This window comes from Harpia harpyja, chromosome 15 (assembly GCF_026419915.1).
Source record: "Harpia harpyja isolate bHarHar1 chromosome 15, bHarHar1 primary haplotype, whole genome shotgun sequence".
Taxonomy (NCBI): domain Eukaryota; kingdom Metazoa; phylum Chordata; class Aves; order Accipitriformes; family Accipitridae; genus Harpia; species Harpia harpyja.
The window spans coordinates 22,916,467-22,935,578 of record NC_068954.1 but is presented as its reverse complement, the minus strand read 5'-3'; the positions used below and the strand labels follow the sequence as shown (position 1 = coordinate 22,935,578).

General features: G+C 39.0%; 1 protein-coding gene across 3 annotated transcripts in view; it reads right to left on the bottom strand.

Annotated features, from left to right (window-relative positions):
• DLGAP2 (DLG associated protein 2) overlaps positions 1 to 19,112 on the bottom strand; it is a 491,075-nt gene that overhangs the window by 250,358 nt on the left and 221,605 nt on the right. For all 3 annotated transcript variants that reach the window (XM_052809696.1, XM_052809697.1, XM_052809699.1), the window contains exon 3: positions 8,600 to 8,632. In XM_052809696.1, the coding sequence (XP_052665656.1) occupies positions 8,600 to 8,632 (33 nt within the window). The remainder of the gene's footprint in view (positions 1 to 8,599; positions 8,633 to 19,112) is intronic.

Sequence of the window (19,112 nt, the reverse complement as noted above, 5' to 3'; positions counted from 1 at the left end):
GACGAAAAATCAAATCACTTCATTTTGAGAGTAGTAGCTAAAGTGTTAAAAAAAAAAAAAAAAAGAAGAAAAAAGAAAGGTATATTAGCAATACTCAGAACAGGAGGGAGTTTCATAATACCAGTGATTTTACCAGAACCTATTGTTTAAATGTTAGCAAGGAAGTTCACACAGGCACACAAATGTGACTATTCCTGAAAACCAAGGTGCTGTCGTAGAAGTGGATCAAAGCAGAAGAATCAAAGACCTTGACCCTGTATTTACATAAAATTTTTCATACATGACTGAATAAAGTCAGCATTATGTCAATCACTTCAGGCAATAATTATGAATTATTATGTTTATAGTAGGAACAATAATCTGTTTAATTGTTTCAGTGGTATGTATACAGAAGAAACTTTCTAATTTGAACAAACAACTGTGAAATGTTTATAATTACCAGGAAAAAAAGCAATATTAAAATTAGGCAAAGTAGATTTTATTATGTGTTATTGTTTCCTTAAAAATGTCAGGATTATGTGTTGTGAAATGTGCTTTGCTTCCTTAGACAACTTCAATTTTTGTTCCTGTAACTGTTGATCTAGTAAATATAGCATAAATATAAAAAAAAGTTAAGACTATGGGACTCTTGAAAGTCATTGCTAACAGTGGCAAAACTGCCAGTTTTCACTGTGCATTACTAAATGTTAAGATTAGCAAAATGAAGATTAGCAAAATTCTCTGCAGTTATTAATATGCCTGTAATAGTTTTCCACTAGATACCAAGGGAAATGTTTATATTCAAAGCCAGAACTACCCAGATGGAACATCATCAATATTAAGTCATATTGCCAAGTTTAAGGTATTTTTCTGAACTACCTACTGTACGTATTCCTTCTTTTATCAAAAAAACACCCCAAACCAAAAAAAACAGATTTATTTCCCCCCCAACCCCTAACACACTAGTATTAACCAGAGCACCAAAGCTGGTAGTACCTGAAGTAAATCCACGGCTCTAATATTAGACATACCTGAAAAAGCCATTTTTTTACCTCAAGGAAAGTAAAAGGTTTTTGTTGTTACTGTCAATTATTTATATATCTCTCTTGTATTTCCCAAATTCTACTGAATATTTTATGCAGCTTGTGAGCAAATACAAACAATTCAACAGTACCATTTGTTTTGATTTCAAAACATTAAAAACTTCTTTTACTAAACAAAAAAAGAAATAAAAAAATCAATTAAATCCATCCTCAAATTTTAATCATATTAAAAACCCTTCTATTTTTAATTGACATAAACTTCTGTGTGGGTAAATGACTGACATACTCTAGCACTCTTGTAACTGCTAAAAATTTTGCACAAGCTCATTTCTTCTCAGAGAAAGACAAAATTATGTTGGCATCTTAGCTTGAAAATGTAAATCAACAGTAAAAAACAATCTTAATCTTCTGACACTTGGATTTCTTGTGAGATAATATATAAATGTCAGAAGTTTCCCAATCTTGGGAAGTCATGCAGTATTTATGCATTGGCTGTTTGAACTATTAAGTGTTTAACTTAACCAAAGAACAAGTTTAGGAAAAAAACCCCACAATGTTCACTTTGAGATACATTAAGAAATAGGTCCCCTCTAAAATCTCCTTTTACATGGAACACGTATCTCACTAATTAACAGAAAGTCACTGTTCTAAGGTTGCTATCACAAGCTTGAACCCAGCAAGTCTAACAACTGCCAATCACTTCTTGTGCCAGTTACTTGCAAAAAATAATGGGCGAACTTAATTCAAACTGTAAGGTGCATACTACAGGCCAAAAGAGATCTGAGATGCTGAGGAAGAATCTGAACTACCTGGACAAATTCTTAAGAAAAACTGTTGAAGGAAAGTGCATACAGGAGAAAAGTAGCGAAAGTACAGAAAGCGCGTGGCAGACTTTGCCAGTACAAGTAAATTCTGTGACCTTAGGAGAGGTCTGCAAAAACATTTTTTTGGTCTACAGTACTAGGTGTGAGAATATGGTTACTTGGGGGCAAAGAAAATTTCTCCTGCTCTTTGAACTTTCTTTCACCCAGGACTTCATCGTTCTTTCCAAGCATACAAAAGATCATTAAACAATCCCTAATTTCATTTTGCTTGCCCTCTAAACTGGGACAATCTGTAAGACCCTGATTCTGGCTGCCACTGGGCACAAGGGATAAAAATATGAAGAATATCATAATCTCTCTGCACTGATACCACTGGCTTTTCATATGTTTTATACGCTGTGTGCAAGACATGCAGCACAGTATTGGCCTGGTTCTGTGGTGTGTGCAAAGACAGTCTCATTAGTGGTGGACTTGGTAGTGTTAGTTTAATGGTTGGACTCAATGATCTTAAGTCTTTTCCAACCTAAATGATTCTATGATTCTATGTCAGAGCAAGACATTTCTGTATGCCATCTTCCTGAGTGCCCTTCTATGCTTTGGTTGGAAACCTCCACGCAAGTTGACATAACTGCAGTAAGTTCTAATGCACCCCAACATGTATTTTTTGGATCTACAGTTGCCCCACTGCATGAATATACCTAAAAAGATCCAGTTACCTAGATGAGATAGCAAACGGGGTATATTTCCTGTTCATTCTTTGGAGGTTGACTCTTAGAAACTCACAAGGCCTTCACAAAAGGAATATGAGGATTTCCACAAGGCCAAAGGTTTGCGCAGTAGGGTATTTAGTTTCTGACTACAGTAACTAAAAAGTTAATAAAAAACAAAGATGAAGAAGTTATAATAACCTATCCCTAAGGTATGTATTTCCTTTATGTATTAAAAGACACGGTTTTTTGTTTCTATAAGAATATATGTTGATAACAACTGGACTTCCCTCTATCCCAAATTTGTCCCAACATTCCTACTGTTCACTGAAATATGCAGTGCTAATTGAATTTGAGTTCAATCTCAGAAGTCACATTCTGGCAGAAAGTTCCACAACTGTATTTGCTTTTCTCAGTTATACTTGTTCTACTTTTGGGTGTTTACTTCGTCTTGATATATTATGAAACTGGAATGCATGGTTTCCATGATCCCATGGAAAATGGGATGCATCATTTACTACAGTATTAGGAAAGTGCAGTAGTTTGTTTTTTTTTTTGATTGGTACTTTCTATAAATGACATGGAGCAAACCATCTCAATATTCATTCATGTGGGATTGCTCCTTATGTATCTTGGTAAGTTTACTATATATCTGTAGATTCCTAAACTCTTTGTTATATTCCTTTCTGGTGGTAAGCAAAGATTCAACTCAGTATTTCAGGCTAGAGTAGTTCTAGTATGCACAAGTAGTGTTTTAATGTACCGCATTGTACTCTCCAACTCATTCCTTACAAATATTCATATTTTGCTTGGGTTTTTTAACCATCATCCTAACTAGAGTTATTCACTGAACTGTTCATAATGAAACTTGAGTCTGCTTTCTATGATGTTCAAGTTAATATAGGTCCCAGCAAAGTAGAGAAGTATTGTTACTCATAGCCTTTGTGTATATCAGTATCTTTTACAATGCATGGTAAGCCAGACTTGATTAATAAATGCTGTGGTATTGAAAGGACATTTGCCACATAATACCTCTGGTAGAATGAGATATGAATACTACAGTCTGTATGTAGACTGCAAGATCAAGAGGTACCAGATAACAGAGTGAACAATAGGTAGGACTGCCTACCACCTACTCCACAGTCTTTGCATAATTGCTCAGCGATTTCTACCACTCTCATAATGCCTCAGGAGCTTCTACACAGAGAAGCTTATTTTCATCATGGAATACTTCCAAATAAATTGGAAATTGCTATCAGCATCACAGTAACAGGAGAGAATGCTTAACACCTACAGCAAAGTTAACCTGGGTTTTCTCTCCCATTGATATCCAAACAAAATTCTACGCATAGCCACTGTTTATCTCAAACTGATGAGAATCCAACAAGCCCTTAAGACCATCATCAGAGGGTCAGATCAAAGGCCAGTGTTCCCAGTGTTCTGTCCCCTATAAGCACCACTAGCAGAACATACAATGATGCCTTACCTGGATCCAGTAATCTATAGCTTCTAGCAGCTAAAGGACTACCTGAAGTTGTATCTTTATCATTATTTTCTTCTGTTGAAACAGGCGATAGACTGGGAAGTTGGACAGAGCTAGATCTTGTATTAATTATTCTCAAACTTCACTGGAAACATCCCCATTCAGTGGTATTCCTTTTTAACACCACATTTTCTAGATCGTGTGTTCAGACAAAGCTTGTGCTGTCAAACAACGTGTAGAGGTGTCTATTTTTACAAAAACTGAAAAGTGCTGGTATTGTACAGGACTGCCCATTTATCTTTAACAAGGAAAGAAACAGAATAATCATAAAATACAGAGGCAAAAGCCATGAACAGAAACAGTAAATTACTGGAGTTGTGAAGGATATTAAAAAAGTCTGGAAGAAAAGCTTCCATTTGCATAGTCTCTGAGAAGACAGAGTGGTCTACTGAAATCTTAGCTGCCACCAAACTTACTTGTTTGCTGCTTTGATAAAATAGAAAATTATATTTGTTAATATAATCCTTTCAAAAACTTCTGTGAATAAATACCAAGAGTTAGAAAGAACAGAAACATCTGCCTGAGGATTAACAGTGATAACTGTTCCTGAAACTTCTTATGACTACATCAGTCTTTCTAACAGAGTATGTTGGCTGTCACAAAAACTGAGATAGACACACGTCTGTAACATGCCATCCTCACTTAAAATCTGAGGAGGAAAAAAAAAAAAGAAAAAAAAAAAAAGAAAAACAACCCAACAGTGTTTACCATGACAACATAATCTGTCAACTGCAGCTCACTTCTGCAAGGGCAACTGCTGTCATCGGTCTGAAAACACGTCATTGCTGCTCTTGCATTTCCAGAAGATGGGGCAACTCAAAGTAGCTACGCTAATGGGATTTATTAGACCACTAGATCTGCCTTCTGCAACTTTAGCTTCCTCCCAGTATAAAATAGGTATCCTAGTCTTCAAACATCTCACACTGACAGGAATGGTAGCTGATGTGCTTGTCAATAACACAGTGCAAACCCATGATTTTTGAAACAGAATACGTAAGCCTTTGCAGCTTATACAAAAGACTGATTCTCAAATAGAGACCTCAGTATTGTCCAACTCGTTCTCTTTAGATGGGCTGCAAAGGAGGACACATGACACACATTTATCTACAGATCCACAAATTCCACAGGCGAAACACTGAAATGTGAAATCTGATAATTTATATCTCCCTCCCATAACTGATACTTTTTCACTCTATAAAACATGCACCCGCATAGTCCCACACCTATGCAACAACATGTATGCAGATAAATCCACTTGCTTCCTGAAGTGCAGCACTAACTGGTAAAAACTTTGCAAAGTGCCCCCAGTGAAAAGCTCTGTTTTACACAGTCATTTCCTATTACACTTGGATATACTGGTAATCCAGGACCTAACTGCTAGTTTTGAAAGGGAAGCGATGGTTAAAGAAGGGATGAACCATCACAAGAACAGTGAGGACTGCAGTTGACCAATTTGACAATCAGAATTTCTGGCTTGCAATACTGTCCTGGTTTCAGCTGGGATAGAGTTCATTTTCTTTCTAGCAGCTGGTATAGTGTTACGTTTTGGCTTCAGTATGAGAAGAATGTTGATAACACACTGATGTTTTCAGTTGTTGCTAAGTAGGGTTTAGACTAAAAGTCAAGGATTTTTCAGCTTCTCATGCCCAGCCAGCAAGAAGGCTGGAGGGGCACAAGAAGTTGGGAGGGGACACAGCCAGGGCAGCTGACCCAAACTGGCCAAAGGGCTATTCCATACCATGTGACGTCATGTCCAGCATATAAACTGGGGGGAGTTGGCTGGGGGGGGATCACTGCTCGGGAGCTAACTGGGCATCAGTCGGCGAGTGGTGAGCAATTGCATTGTGCATCACTTGTTTTGTATATTCCAATCCTTTTATTATTATTGTCATTTTATTATTATTATTATCATTATTAGTTTCTTCCTTTCTGTTCTATTAAACTGTTCATATCTCAACCCATGAGTTTTATTTGTTTTTCCTTCTAATTCTCTCCCCCATCCCACTGGGTGGAAGGGAGTGAGTGAGCGGCTGCATGGTGCTTAGCTGCTGGTTGGGGTTAAACGACGACAAATACGCTTCCATTCTGCCACCTTTCTTATAGAAGGTAGATGTTGTTGTTCAGAAACTCACCACTAGCTGTCTACAGGTTTTTCAATAAAAGGCATAAATAGCTTCAGAGGAACTCAGAAGTGGTAAGACATGAAGCCTCGTCTTCCTCTCTCCCAAGTCAGGGAGATTTCTCCACATCTGCTATTTCATGAACGAGTATCTGCTTATCACTTTGGAAATTGATATAGGAGGCCTACACCATGGCATATCTGTCCTACAGTTTTGCAAATTCATCTTAATATACTAAAGTACGTTAATGTGCTTAGCAAACTTTGGGGGGGGGGTTCTGAAAAGGAGGAAAAAAGGAACCTGGAAGAAAATGGTATCTACCATTAACTGATATTCTTTGAATTTGCCTCAGATACCAAAAATGCAAACTACAAGCCACAGTGTATCCTAAATTTCTGAAGAAGGCTACAGAGGAAAGTCAGAAATTTCAATTAACACATTGTAAAAAGCTGATTTTTTAGTTCTTCCCTAGTTTTCTATGTAATTCAATTAGTTTACTATGAAACCATAGCAAAATGTATAGAATGTTCCAAAGGAAAATGATTTTTTTTTTTTGAGGTTTAAGTTGTTGGGGGTTTGGGTTTGATTTACATGACAAAAGATGTGAAGTTTCTTTTAGAATGGCCTTCTAAAAGCTTAAGTCATATCTATTGAGAAACTACGTCTTCATCACAAAATCACATATAAAACTTCTGTAAATGTTCAGTGTTAGATCAGAAATTGTGCCAATTTGGCAAGGAAAAATCTTAAGACTCTAAAACTTGTAACTAATCTAAGCTGACATTAATGTCAATATTTTTAAAATTGAGCAGAGAATTAATAATTAGCATTCCAGTAATAGTGTGTTTGAGGGGAGAGTATGGTGATCCAGGAGACATTCACTCCCGGGAAAGTTCATTTCTACTCAGCTAAAAACTGAACATTATGTTCTTGAGGACTGTTCCTACAGCAATACATATAATTATCTTTTGATTGTGGGTTTTTAGTCATAGAAGTGTCAAACATTTTTATTACTGAACTTTTTTGGAATTCCCTTTTTACAAAGTCCATGTACATTCATTAAAATTTGCAAAGCTGAACAGGTATCAAAGAGCAGTAATGAAAAGAAAGGAGAATTATTGTTATAAAGCAGACATGACATGCAATAAAACAGAACTAATCCAATGCATAACTTTAAAGTTGGACAACCTTATCATGAAAGCAATCTCTCATAAAAGCAAACAAACACTTGTCTTATTTTTCCTTTTCATACATGTATCTATGCTATTACAAATTTATCAAATAAAGGACAAAGAAAATGAACAAATCAAGAATTAACTGTTTATTAAAGGATTGCAAAGTCAAAACAAATCTCTAAAACATTTATGTGTCAGTAGAAAACAAAGGAGAAGCAGATAATTAATGTTTAATTTACTGAGTTATTTCATTAGTTGCAAAGTCTCAAAGCCTTTCACTTCCAGGCTTCATCTCTTAATAACTTTTCCCTCCTAAATGTATAAAATAATAGAAGTTTAAATTGTTTTTCAGAAACTATTCAAGATATAAAGCTGAATGTCTTTGGGAACAGCCTAGAACCTATAATTTTATTTTTTAATTAACATACTTTGCTCCAGCATTTACATTTGCTATTTCAAACTATGTTTCATAGAAAGACTCCAGATGGTTGATTTGAAACTAAGGTCAGCTTTCTGACATTTTCTTTACAACAGCATCAATATTAATAAATAAATATATTAGAGAGATTTTCCTCAATAATGGCCTACTTTAAAAATCATAATCTCATTGCTTCAATGTTCACTTAGGTAAATTGTGGGTCTCACCTTGGCATTTAATTAGTCACCTGGAAAAAAACCAAACTAAACAAACCACAGACACCTTCATGTGGGCATGTATTTGCACTCCATAACAGTTATCGCTTAATTATCTTTATTTCAGAAGCAATATTTATTCACTTCACCTGCTAAAAAGTGTTAGCCTCTCACAGTTCTCTGTAAATGTAATATCAAATATAAAAACATTTTCTGATTTCCCTTTTATGTCCAATCTCTTTGTTTCCCATCCTCAAAGTGATGTCCTTAAATGTCTCTTCACACTCTTTCTTACCCCAAATTAGCTTGACAAACACACAAAAGAATAAGAAGTAAATATTTCAATTTATGCTCTAATGGAAAATTTGTCCTTTAAGATATTTCCTGCCTGGAGCATGTACTGTGCTTTACTCAGCTTAATTCAATTCATTTTTGGTATCTAGCATAGGGAAGAATGTCTTTCATTGGTTCTCATCATTTGAATACCATTTCTGATCTATTGCACATGTGTATAATTTGAGTCAAATGTTCACCTCTAGCTGCTTTGAAAAATATTAGTAGGAAAACATGCTCACCTTCAGGCTCCCCACAGAGTGTACACTGTGACTCTGCAAAGAAAAAGAGATAAATTACAATTTCTTGATTTTAAGATCTGTCATAATTACATCCAAATATAACCAAACTTATAGAACACAAAGTTAGCACGAAAAATGCAACTCTATTTTCAGGACCCATTTTTTAACAGCTGCAAAATAACTTTCAAAAAAAGAGTTTTTCAGGAAGAATTTTGAAATAGAACTATATAAATGTCTAGTTACATTTATATAACTATCACCTTCATAGACTCCAGCTGAATGCATTCATGTAGCAGGACTTTTTGCTTCCACGTGACATTTTTGTATTTGTAGATGTACAATACTGCAGTGACAACAGTCACTCAAATAAAAAGTTTAAGCCTCCTAATATTTTATTTTTGGAGGTAGCAAACAGTAATAGTGACAGAATTATTATATTCATTTCTCATAAAGACTTCCAAGTCCTCCCAGGTAAGAGGAGTAAGTCAAACAGTCAATGTAAATGTGCAGTTATACTCTGCAAAATATTCAAGTATAGAAATGAAGGAAATAATAAAACTCCACCGTAACAGACGGTCTCTAAATGTACAATTACCATTTTATTCACACACCACTATTTGGAAGTTGGCTGTCTTAAAAATTATTTTGCATAATGTACAAATATATACACACATGGAGGAAGTATTCTAAAGTATCCCTTGAGATTGAGCTGCTTCAGGTGTTAGTATCAAGCTGTAGAACAAAGCTATTGTTTACAATGCAAATACCAGAATCAATTGAAATCACAGGGAATGTAATCAAGTTGGCAGATAATTCTGATATACTGAAAAAAGTCTTACTAGAACAAGACAGCACAGTATATTTTAATTTACAAATCTGAAATCTCCATTTTAACACTCAGCTGAAAAAATTACATGTCCTGGTTTCAGCTGGGATAGAGTTAATTTTCTTTCTAGCAGCTGGTACAGTGTTACGTTTTGGCTTCAGTATGAGAAGAATGTTGATAACACACTGATGTTTTCAGTTGATGCTAAGTAGGGTTTAGACTAAGTCAAGGATTTTCCAGCTTCTCATGCCCAGCCAGCGACAAAGCTGGAGGGGCACAAGAAGTTGGGAAGGGACACAGCCACGGCAGCTGACCCAAACTGGCCAAAGGGCTGTTCCATACCATGTGACGTCATGTCCAGCATATAAACTGGGGGGAGTTGGCTGGGGGGGGATCACTGCTCGGGAGCTAACTGGGCATCAGTCGGCGAGTGGTGAGCAATTGCATTGTGCATCACTTGTTTTGTATATTCCAATCCTTCTATTATTATTGTCATTTTATTATTGTTATTATTATCATTATTAGTTTCTTCCTTTCTGTTCTATTAAACTGTTCATATCTCAACCCATGAGTTTTATTTGTTTTTCCTTCTAATTCTCTCCCCCATCCCACTGGGTGGAAGGGAGTGAGTGAGCGGCTGCGTGGTGCTTAGTTGCTGGTTGGGGTTAAATGGCGACTTTACATCTCTCACAGCAACAAGTATGCTGAAGCAAATATATGTATATGCAGGCGCACACACACACACGTATACACTTTTATAAAATTCAGTACAAAAAGCAGTTTAACAGGCCTGGTATATACAAATCCAATTCAAAAGCTTGCTGAAATTATCTCCAGCCTTGAATGACAAATAGGAGATTGGACCTTAGCTGTGATTTTGACTTGAAGGCAAAAAAAGCCAGAAATATAGAATATGAAACACATACACTGAGTAGATTGACCTTTATAGCACCACTGTGACATTGCCAGTTATTTAGAAGTACTTTCTCCATACAGATAAGAGGCTGTCTCACAGTAACCCACTGTTGCAACAGTACTTGAACCTACATCTTTCATATATTTTAAAAATGTTAATAATTGGGTTTTGACTACTGCCAGAGGCTGTAGCGTTCATGGGGGAAAGGAATGAGAAAAATCATCTTTATCTAGGCAACTCTGCTGTTGATAGGTGGATCACAACTTTTAAAACAGCATAAAGTTGCATGATAGAGAGTAATTAATTTTCAGGTAGTTCAGCACCATGAAACATGTAGTTGAACCATCCATTGATGGACTCACTAGTGTCCCCAGCAGATCGGACAAACTGAGAACACCACCCCAATGGCAAACTTGAGAAACCCCCCAGTGAAAAGCATGAAAAGCCTAGTCTTGGATAACACAGGCCTGTTTCTGTCACCGCTGGATGAAAAACACGCCACAATCTGAAATGATGCAGAGGAAGCAGCTCAGATCTCTTTTTCACTTTTAATTCAAAGACTTTCTGAGGTTTTACTGAGAGGGGCTGCCTGTCTGCGTGCAGTTTATTATTGTGATTGATAAGGAAGAACAAGCTGAGACTTGGTTTCTGAACTTCTGACTTTTTGCTGATCCTCTATGCCCTGCTAACAACTGCTTCCCTGTTTTTTTACAATCCAAAGAGTCTGCCTGACATTTTTTGCAGCTCTAAACACCATCTTCCAAAGGTCCCCACTCAACAGTACAAATTATTAGCTTCCCTCTTTTCCTTACTAACATAAATTAGTGCCAATATTGCAAATCTGCAGCAGGGTAGATAGTCTAACCGCAAAATAAGGCTTGTGGCTATGACTGGTGCTAGAAAGTTGTCCAAAAGCTAGCTAGGTGCCAGCACTATCCCTGCCAGACCACTGCTTTTTCGGACTTCTGTCAGGTGTCTGTTTAAGGTCCCATGTTTATGGGCAAGCCAGGTGTTTCTTCCCCTACCTCAGCATGCCTGGGGAGAGTTCATGGGGGGATTTTGTCTTAATTCATCAATGTATGCCTTCTAGAGGCTGGGAATCATTTCAAACTGACAGCTGCACCTCTCTTTCTACACTGGTAAGAAGCAGGCTTTGTGGATGTGAATGATTCACCAGTAAGGCTCTGTTTATGAATTTCCCCGCTGTAGTTTGCTACTGTGGGGGAGGACTAGATACCCTTTTAGTTGTGCTTGACACATACAGATCGAGTGACAAATAAAACCACAGCCACTTCTACCAGGCACGTGAACAACATGACAGAGAGGTTGTACAGAGCACTGTTTTCCACAGAGCCTCTATGTGTGTGTGTGAGAGAAAGAGAGAGGAATAATTAAGTCTATTTAGATCCGTACATTCTATGGTTATTGTTGAGAGACTGCATGTCCTAAGTTTCTAAGACTAAAAATCATATAAAACATACACATTGCACTCAAATGTTTGTAGGTTTACATTATACAGAAATACAGAAATCTTAAAATCCTGTAAAGAAACTATGTCTTGAAACTTTAACTTCTTTTCTCTGTGAGGAAGTTGCTGTGTCTTGGTAGAAAAGATCTTTCTGGAAGATAGCTCAACACTGAACACCTGTACTAATTTGGAAATTTTCTAATTTAAATTTCAGTTCTGGGGTCAGATAAGAGCAATGAAGGACATGACAACAGTGTAAAAAGTTACCAATCCATCAGGTGAAATGACATTGTTTATGCTGAGATGCACCTCACCTAAGGTTGGGTGTCTCAGCATTAATGTTCCAAATCTAAACTAGTCTTAAAAGATTTACCAATTAGTGGAAAGAAACAGCCACCCAACCTGCCTTAGAAACCTACGTTAGCATGAGATAAATCAATACATCGCTTTTTGTAAGTACCCGTTCCTTTTTTTGTGTTGTAAGAGGTCTTAGGGTACATCTTCACAATAACATTCACAGCAAAGAGAAATGTTCATTGTAAGCCACCTCTGGAGGACACCTAGTTCAGCCTCCCACTGAGAGCAGGGCTGTCGCCAAAACAAGTTCAACTCAGCTGAGGCTTTGATAGTCAAGTCCTGAAAGCCACCAAGGATGGAGATTCCACAACCTCAGTGGGCAGCCTGCTCCAGTGCTACATTGCCCTTGTAGGGTCTTATTTGAATCTCTCAGTCTGCAGTCTGTGGCCATTCTTCATTGTTATAGCAGCCAGCATTGCCAAAAAGACTTTGGCTCCATCCTGTCTGTAACTCTTCCTCAAATAGCTGTAGTCTGCTATGGATCTCCACCTTAACAGACTAAATAAGCCCAGCTCCTTCAGCTACTGTGACCAGAGGGCCCTCTGCTAGACTCCCTCCAATTTCTCCCTATGCTTCCGGAAGCAGGGACCCCCAACCAATGAACACAGTATTCCAGGTGTACCATCACCAGCACCAGAGGGAAATAGTAATCTCCCTAATTTGCTGATCATACTCATCCTGGCATAGCCCAGTACGCAGTTTGCCTATTTCCAATGAGAACACTGTCTGTTGACCCATATGCAACTTGGTATTCACGTTCCTTCAGAAAAAAATAAATTAATAAAATCAAGTCTTAGTAAGATCAGTCCCCTGATCCAAGTCTCCTGCCAATTATAACAGTGCTAATGCATGGCACAAGGCAAGAGGGAATGCGTGGCCAAACACAGGTAGACCAAGACTGCTCTTTTCAGGACTGGCCAGCCCATCGATCGGCTTAAGGGAATTGTGAAATCTCAGTCTCAGACAAATAACTTTTGTATGCCCACGCTGGATGAAATGACGTCTAAAGTGAAAGTGCTTAAGCTACTGCGCATTGTGATGGAATAAGAGCAGGGACATTACCACATTTCAGACAAAATATTTCTTAAGACTGTCCTTCTCGCAATTCCTAGTAATGGATTATGCCTCTACATATCTGATTCATCTAAAGTATTATAATGCTACTTTCACAGGAGATATTCTCTTTTTTTAATATGTTGCTAATCAGCTGCACTTAACATAGAAGCTCGTTCTTGCAAACACTCATACATGTAAGTAACTTCTTTGTCATTGCTCTCAAAAGTAAAATGACCAAGATGTGCGAGTGTTCAGAGATTTGGGACCCAATAAATCAATAGAACAAGGAAAAACTGTATTTATATTATTAATCTCACTCCATCATTTTGAAATTGTCTAGCCAACAGAAATAATCTTCCCAGATACAAGAACTTGCTGACAAAACAGGTCATAAGAAAGATCTTTTGAAGAATGAAATTTATCATGAAGACACAAGCTCTTTTCTCCCCCCAAATAATAAGAAATTTATTTTATTTTGATAGTTTTTCTTGTCTGACCTAAATGATAAGTAAAACTAAAAATAATAAACCCAGACATGTAAATGCCAACATTCTTTCTCCAAAAAGCTGAGTTCAACGTTCATTTTTAAATTAGAGTGAAGATAAATTGTTCTCCTAAACATGTTTACCTTTCCTTGCTTTCTATATACTTTTCTTGTATGGCTGGTGCAAGTACAATAAAATCTACTATAAAGAGCTACAATAAAGAAAACAATATATGGGCTGGATGAAAGATACAGAATAGGTGTTATGAAGAAATTACAATTCAAAATACCCATGCAAGCTATATAATGTAATAAGACTAAGTCAACACGTAGTATTTTAAATCAGTTTAAAGAAAATACTGGATGGTATTTAATAATTAATTATACATTAAGGTACACTATGCTCTCAGCAAGGGGCTATCCAGATTATGGAGTCCAACCTGGATGAGTTTGACTGAGATACATGGAAGTGACAGTATGACAAGAAATAATATGCAAAAGGTGAGAAGCAGTGCTGGGGATAACTTGTCAGCTCAGCACTGCATTCAGAAAATGGATGTGGTCAGCCCTTCTGACTACCCCTTGAATAATACCACACATCCAGTTTTGTATCCCCACTTCATTTGTGTAACAGACCTTTCAGTCTGTTACAGGCATGTGTAACAGACCTTTCTGTCTCTCTTTTCATCTGATACTCCCAGAGACCCTTTGCAGCTCCTCCCTGCTGCCACCCTTCTCTATATTATTTTAAACTTTAATTATAAACATATATGTTCTCTATTGCTTATCTTTATCTTTTTTTTCACACTATTGTCTAAATCAACTTACCGAGTGACCAAAAAAAGATACCCCTGTTACATAATTACTGAATATCACTGCCTATTTGAATCCCGAATTCAACGCATCAGAGGAAAACTGGAAATTATTTTTGTTTCACAGAGAAATATGGTTGGCCTCACAAAAAACAATTCTCAGTTTGCTTTTTTTTTTCTCCCCTTTCATTTATGTGAAATAATAATAGTAATAATTTTAAAAGCAATGAAAAAATAGATCAAGTTCCAGTGAGGAAATTTAGCAGACAGTGCTTTAGATTTTGGTTCTAATGGCAAGAAATGCAACTGTTTCTGATACTATTTCATCAATGTCTCTTTACATCATTTTACTGATGTCAGTGAAATGGAACTCTGCGACACTTACACAGACATAGAGTAGCCATGCATTTTATTGAGATTTAGTGCAGCTGAAAAGCAAGGTATAATTTAAGGCTAAACTGTGAGACTTCTAACCATTCTCAGGATTTTAATCCAACATTTGTATCTAAACATGGCTATAATAGTGCCAATAAAAGCTGACTCTATAATGAACTACATTTTCCAGTCTCTCTTTTCACATTTATTTTTAATCCTACACTTTTTGTCTTTATCTGTAGCTTTTTCCTCCTGTTGATATCTCACCGCTGCACAATACCATCAGCTGAAATAGCAATATGACAGACCTATAGGATAAACTGCAAGATTTTATTATGTCCACCAAGATTCTCCCATTCACAGTCATCCTCTTTGTTCAACACCAATGCTAGAGCAAATCCTGTGGAGATCTCCTGCTCAGTGTTCAGTAACCCATGTAGGTAAGGCATTGAGAGACACCTACAAAATCCAACTAGCCTTTTCTTCTGCAAAGCACATTTGAGCTTTACCTACAGAAAGTTTTCTGAAGTGTTCTCTAAAACCTCCGATGACAGGGAATACAACCCTCTTCAGGTAAATTATCTCTGTTGCTAAACTATCTTTGCAGGTGGAGATATTTTTCCTATATAGCCCAAAAAGGCATTGCTTTCAGCTATGCAGATGGAGAATAAAATTTTTAATGCACTTAGGAAAAAATAATAGTATCCAGTTCTGATACTCATTGTTTCCTTCAGCTCTTTTTTCTTTCTACTCTAAGCCTTCAATTTTTCCTCACAGTTGTGGTTGCTAATACTCCTCATCTTTGCTGTTCTCCCCTGGAGTCTTTCCAGCTTAGCCATATCTTAAAGTTACAGGTGTCCCACCCTGAATACAGTACACGACCTGAACTCTTTGACTACCAGGTAGAGCAGAATATTTACACTCTTACATCCTTTTCATATTTCTCAGAATGCCATTGGCCTAATTTTGGGCAGCACTATTTTCTTGACTCAAATGAGGTCTCACCTCATCCTTATAGAGAGGAATTTGACTAGAGGTAACTTGAGCAGACACCATCATAAGAATGAAATAAGTCAAGGACACTTTGTTGGTCTGCCTTTGTAGTAAGAGCCGTATTCATGTAATCCATGTAAACCAAGTGAAATCCACAAAGCACTCCAGGTGCTTCTTACAACTTTTTGTTTGAAACTATGAAGTGGCAAAAATAATCAAAATGACGCTCCACCAAAACACTGTATTTCTTACAGTACTTTGAGTGCTGACTAATAGTACAAGAAGAGAAAGCAACTATATCTGGACTCAGATATTGTTTGGGCCCATTTCCATGAACAGTCATAAAAGAAATAAACAAAAATAATTTCAAGTTATGCAATCAAAAGAAAAGCATGCAATTATACATGTATACGTACACACACATTTATGTGTTGTGAGACTGGACGGAGTTAATGCCTCAAACCCCCGTCATGATGGACAGAGACTGGGGCCTGGCTTTTGTGGTTGAGGGGAGGAACAGAACTTGCTTGCAAGGCTTCTTAGCAACACCACATGGGAGGGACTGAAAGACTTAATGTCTCAAACATTGTGGCAGGGCAAATCCTGCATAACACCAACCTGCATAACTATAAACTGCAGGCGAGGAGCCGGTCAGCCACAGGGCGCGGTGGCCGGGCCTGGGGACACGCAGTTCCCTGTTCTGATGTGCTGAGTGGGGCAGCTCCCCAGGGATGGCCACAGATCAAACAAGGGTGTGGTGGATCAACCCTGGCTGGATGCCAGGTGCCCACCAAAGCCGTTCTATCACTCCCCCTCCTCAGCTGGACAGGGGAGAGAAAATATAACAAAGAGCTTGTGGGTCAAGATAAGGACAGGAGAGATCACTCACCAATTACTGTCATGGGCAAAACAGACTCAGCTTGGGGAAAATTAACTCAATTTATTACAAATCAACCAGAGTAGGGTAATGAGAAATAAAACCAAATCTCAGAACACCTTCCCTCCACCCCTCCCTTCTTCCCGGGCACAACTTCACTCCTGGATTCTCTACGAAGCCCCCCCAGCGGCACAGGGGGATGGGGAATGGGGTTTACGGTCAGTTCATCACACGTTATTTTCTGCCGCTTCATCCTCCTCAGGGGCAGGACTCATCACACTCTTCCCCTCCTCCAGCGTGGGGTTTCTCCCACAGGAGACAGTCCTCCACGAACTTCTCCAAAGTGGGTCCTTCCCATGGGCTGCAGTTCTTCATGAACTGCTCCAGCATGGGTCCTTTCCACAGCGTGCAGTCCTTCAGAAGCACACTGCTCCAGTGTGGGTCCCCCACGGGGTCACAAGTCCTGCCAGAAAACCTGCTCCGTGGGCTCCTCTCTCCACAGATCCGCAGGTCCTGCCAGGAGCCTGCTCCAGCGCGGGGTTCCCATGGGGTCACAGCCTCCTTCGGGAACCCACCTGCTCCGGCGTGGGGTCCTCCACGGGCTGCAGGTGGAGATCTGCTCCACCGTGGACCTCCCTGGGCTGCAGGGGGACAGCCTGCCTCACCATGGTCTTCCCCACGGGCTGCAGGGGAATCTCTGCTCCGGCACCTGGAGCACCTCCTCCCCCTCCTTCTGCACTGACCTGGGGGTCTGCAGGGTTGTTTCTCTTACACGTTCTCACTCCTCTCTCCAGCTGTCGTTTCCTTTCTGTGTTGCAACTTTTTTTTCCTTCTTAAAAATGTTATCGCAGAGGCGTTACCACTATCGCTGATTGGCTCGGCCTTGGCCAGCGGCGGGTCCGTCTCAGAGCCAGCTGGTATTGGCTCTGTTGGACATGGGGGAAGCTTCCAGCAGCTTCTTACAGAAGCCACCCCTGTAACCCCCCCCGCTACCAAAACCTTGCCACACAAAGCCAATACAAAGGGTCATGCCTGCAGGGAGGGAGAAGCGACTCCCCAAACGACCCCAAGCCCACCAACCCATTTCCTGAAGGGTCTGAAAGCACAAACCACGCATGACACCTAATTAGCCTAATGAGTTCGAGTGCCCACCCGAATGAGAGGCAAGGATGACAAAAGGGCACAAACTGAAGTTCCACGTGTGCGCGCCCACTGGAACTGGACCCCTGGGCTGACTGGACCCCTTGGCTGATGGGACCAACGCTGGACCCAGGACCAGTGAAATCTTTCTGTTTTCTCTGTCTCTGTCTCTCTCTTTTTCCATACTCCCCACACCTCATCCCTTTAGACACAAAACCGCTGACCAAGTCTGGGACTAGGAGTGGATCCAGCTGCCCCTGGGCTCCTCTCTGAGAAGGAGCCTAGAAAGCAGGGGGGTCTGCTCTGAACCTCCTGACCCAACGGGAGGGCTCTCCTTATTGTCTTCCCTGAATTGATGTATATGTGGTTATGGGTTACTGAGGTAGTTTCATGCCAGTTCCTGTTGTGGGAGACCCCGCCGCCTACTGTTACCGCCTCCCAAGTTCAGGCAGCTTCTGCCATAAATAAAACGTTTGATTGACCGTTTGGTGTTGCTTCTGCTTAATTTAGCCTGACGGAATTCTTAACTCACCATGACCCCTCCCTGGTCTGTCCAGCATGGGTTGTGACACGTGTGTGTGTATATATAGATATACACACACATACACACACATATCTGTCTATCTTGAAACCTTTTTTGTTCTTCTGAAGAATAGTATTTACACATAAAAATAACTACCAGCAGTCAGTTCACCATGCAGAACGTACTGAAAAATGTAATAACAACAATTGTTTAGAACTGTTGTGGATATAGCCAATAAATGTATTTCATCCCTCTGACACTATTTCTACAAGCACTTCTGACTGAGTATAAGAGCCTACTTTCCTGCCTGCCTGCCTGCCTCTCACTGCTGATCACTTACAGTATTGACCACTCTCAAGATGAGATTCCCTTGCATTTGCAATTTCAGCTTTCTTGAATCTTTCCTTTTAACTGGGGTATTCATAACAAAGGGCCTTTTACTGCCCAGGATCAGGTCTTGTGGTTAGGAAAAACAAATATCTACTGGAGTTTTGGAGAACAGGAAAAATACAATAGAAAAAACAGCTGCCTGTGAGAGGCTAGCAGTTGGGCTATATTGGGAAAGACAGAGGAAGGGGAATGAGTAGCCCTGAGAAGGGCAGGTGCTGAAAGAACTTTAAATAAAAATAGAATACAGAATAGCCATTATTAAAATAGAATGTGCCTAAAGCAGAAGAAAACCAACC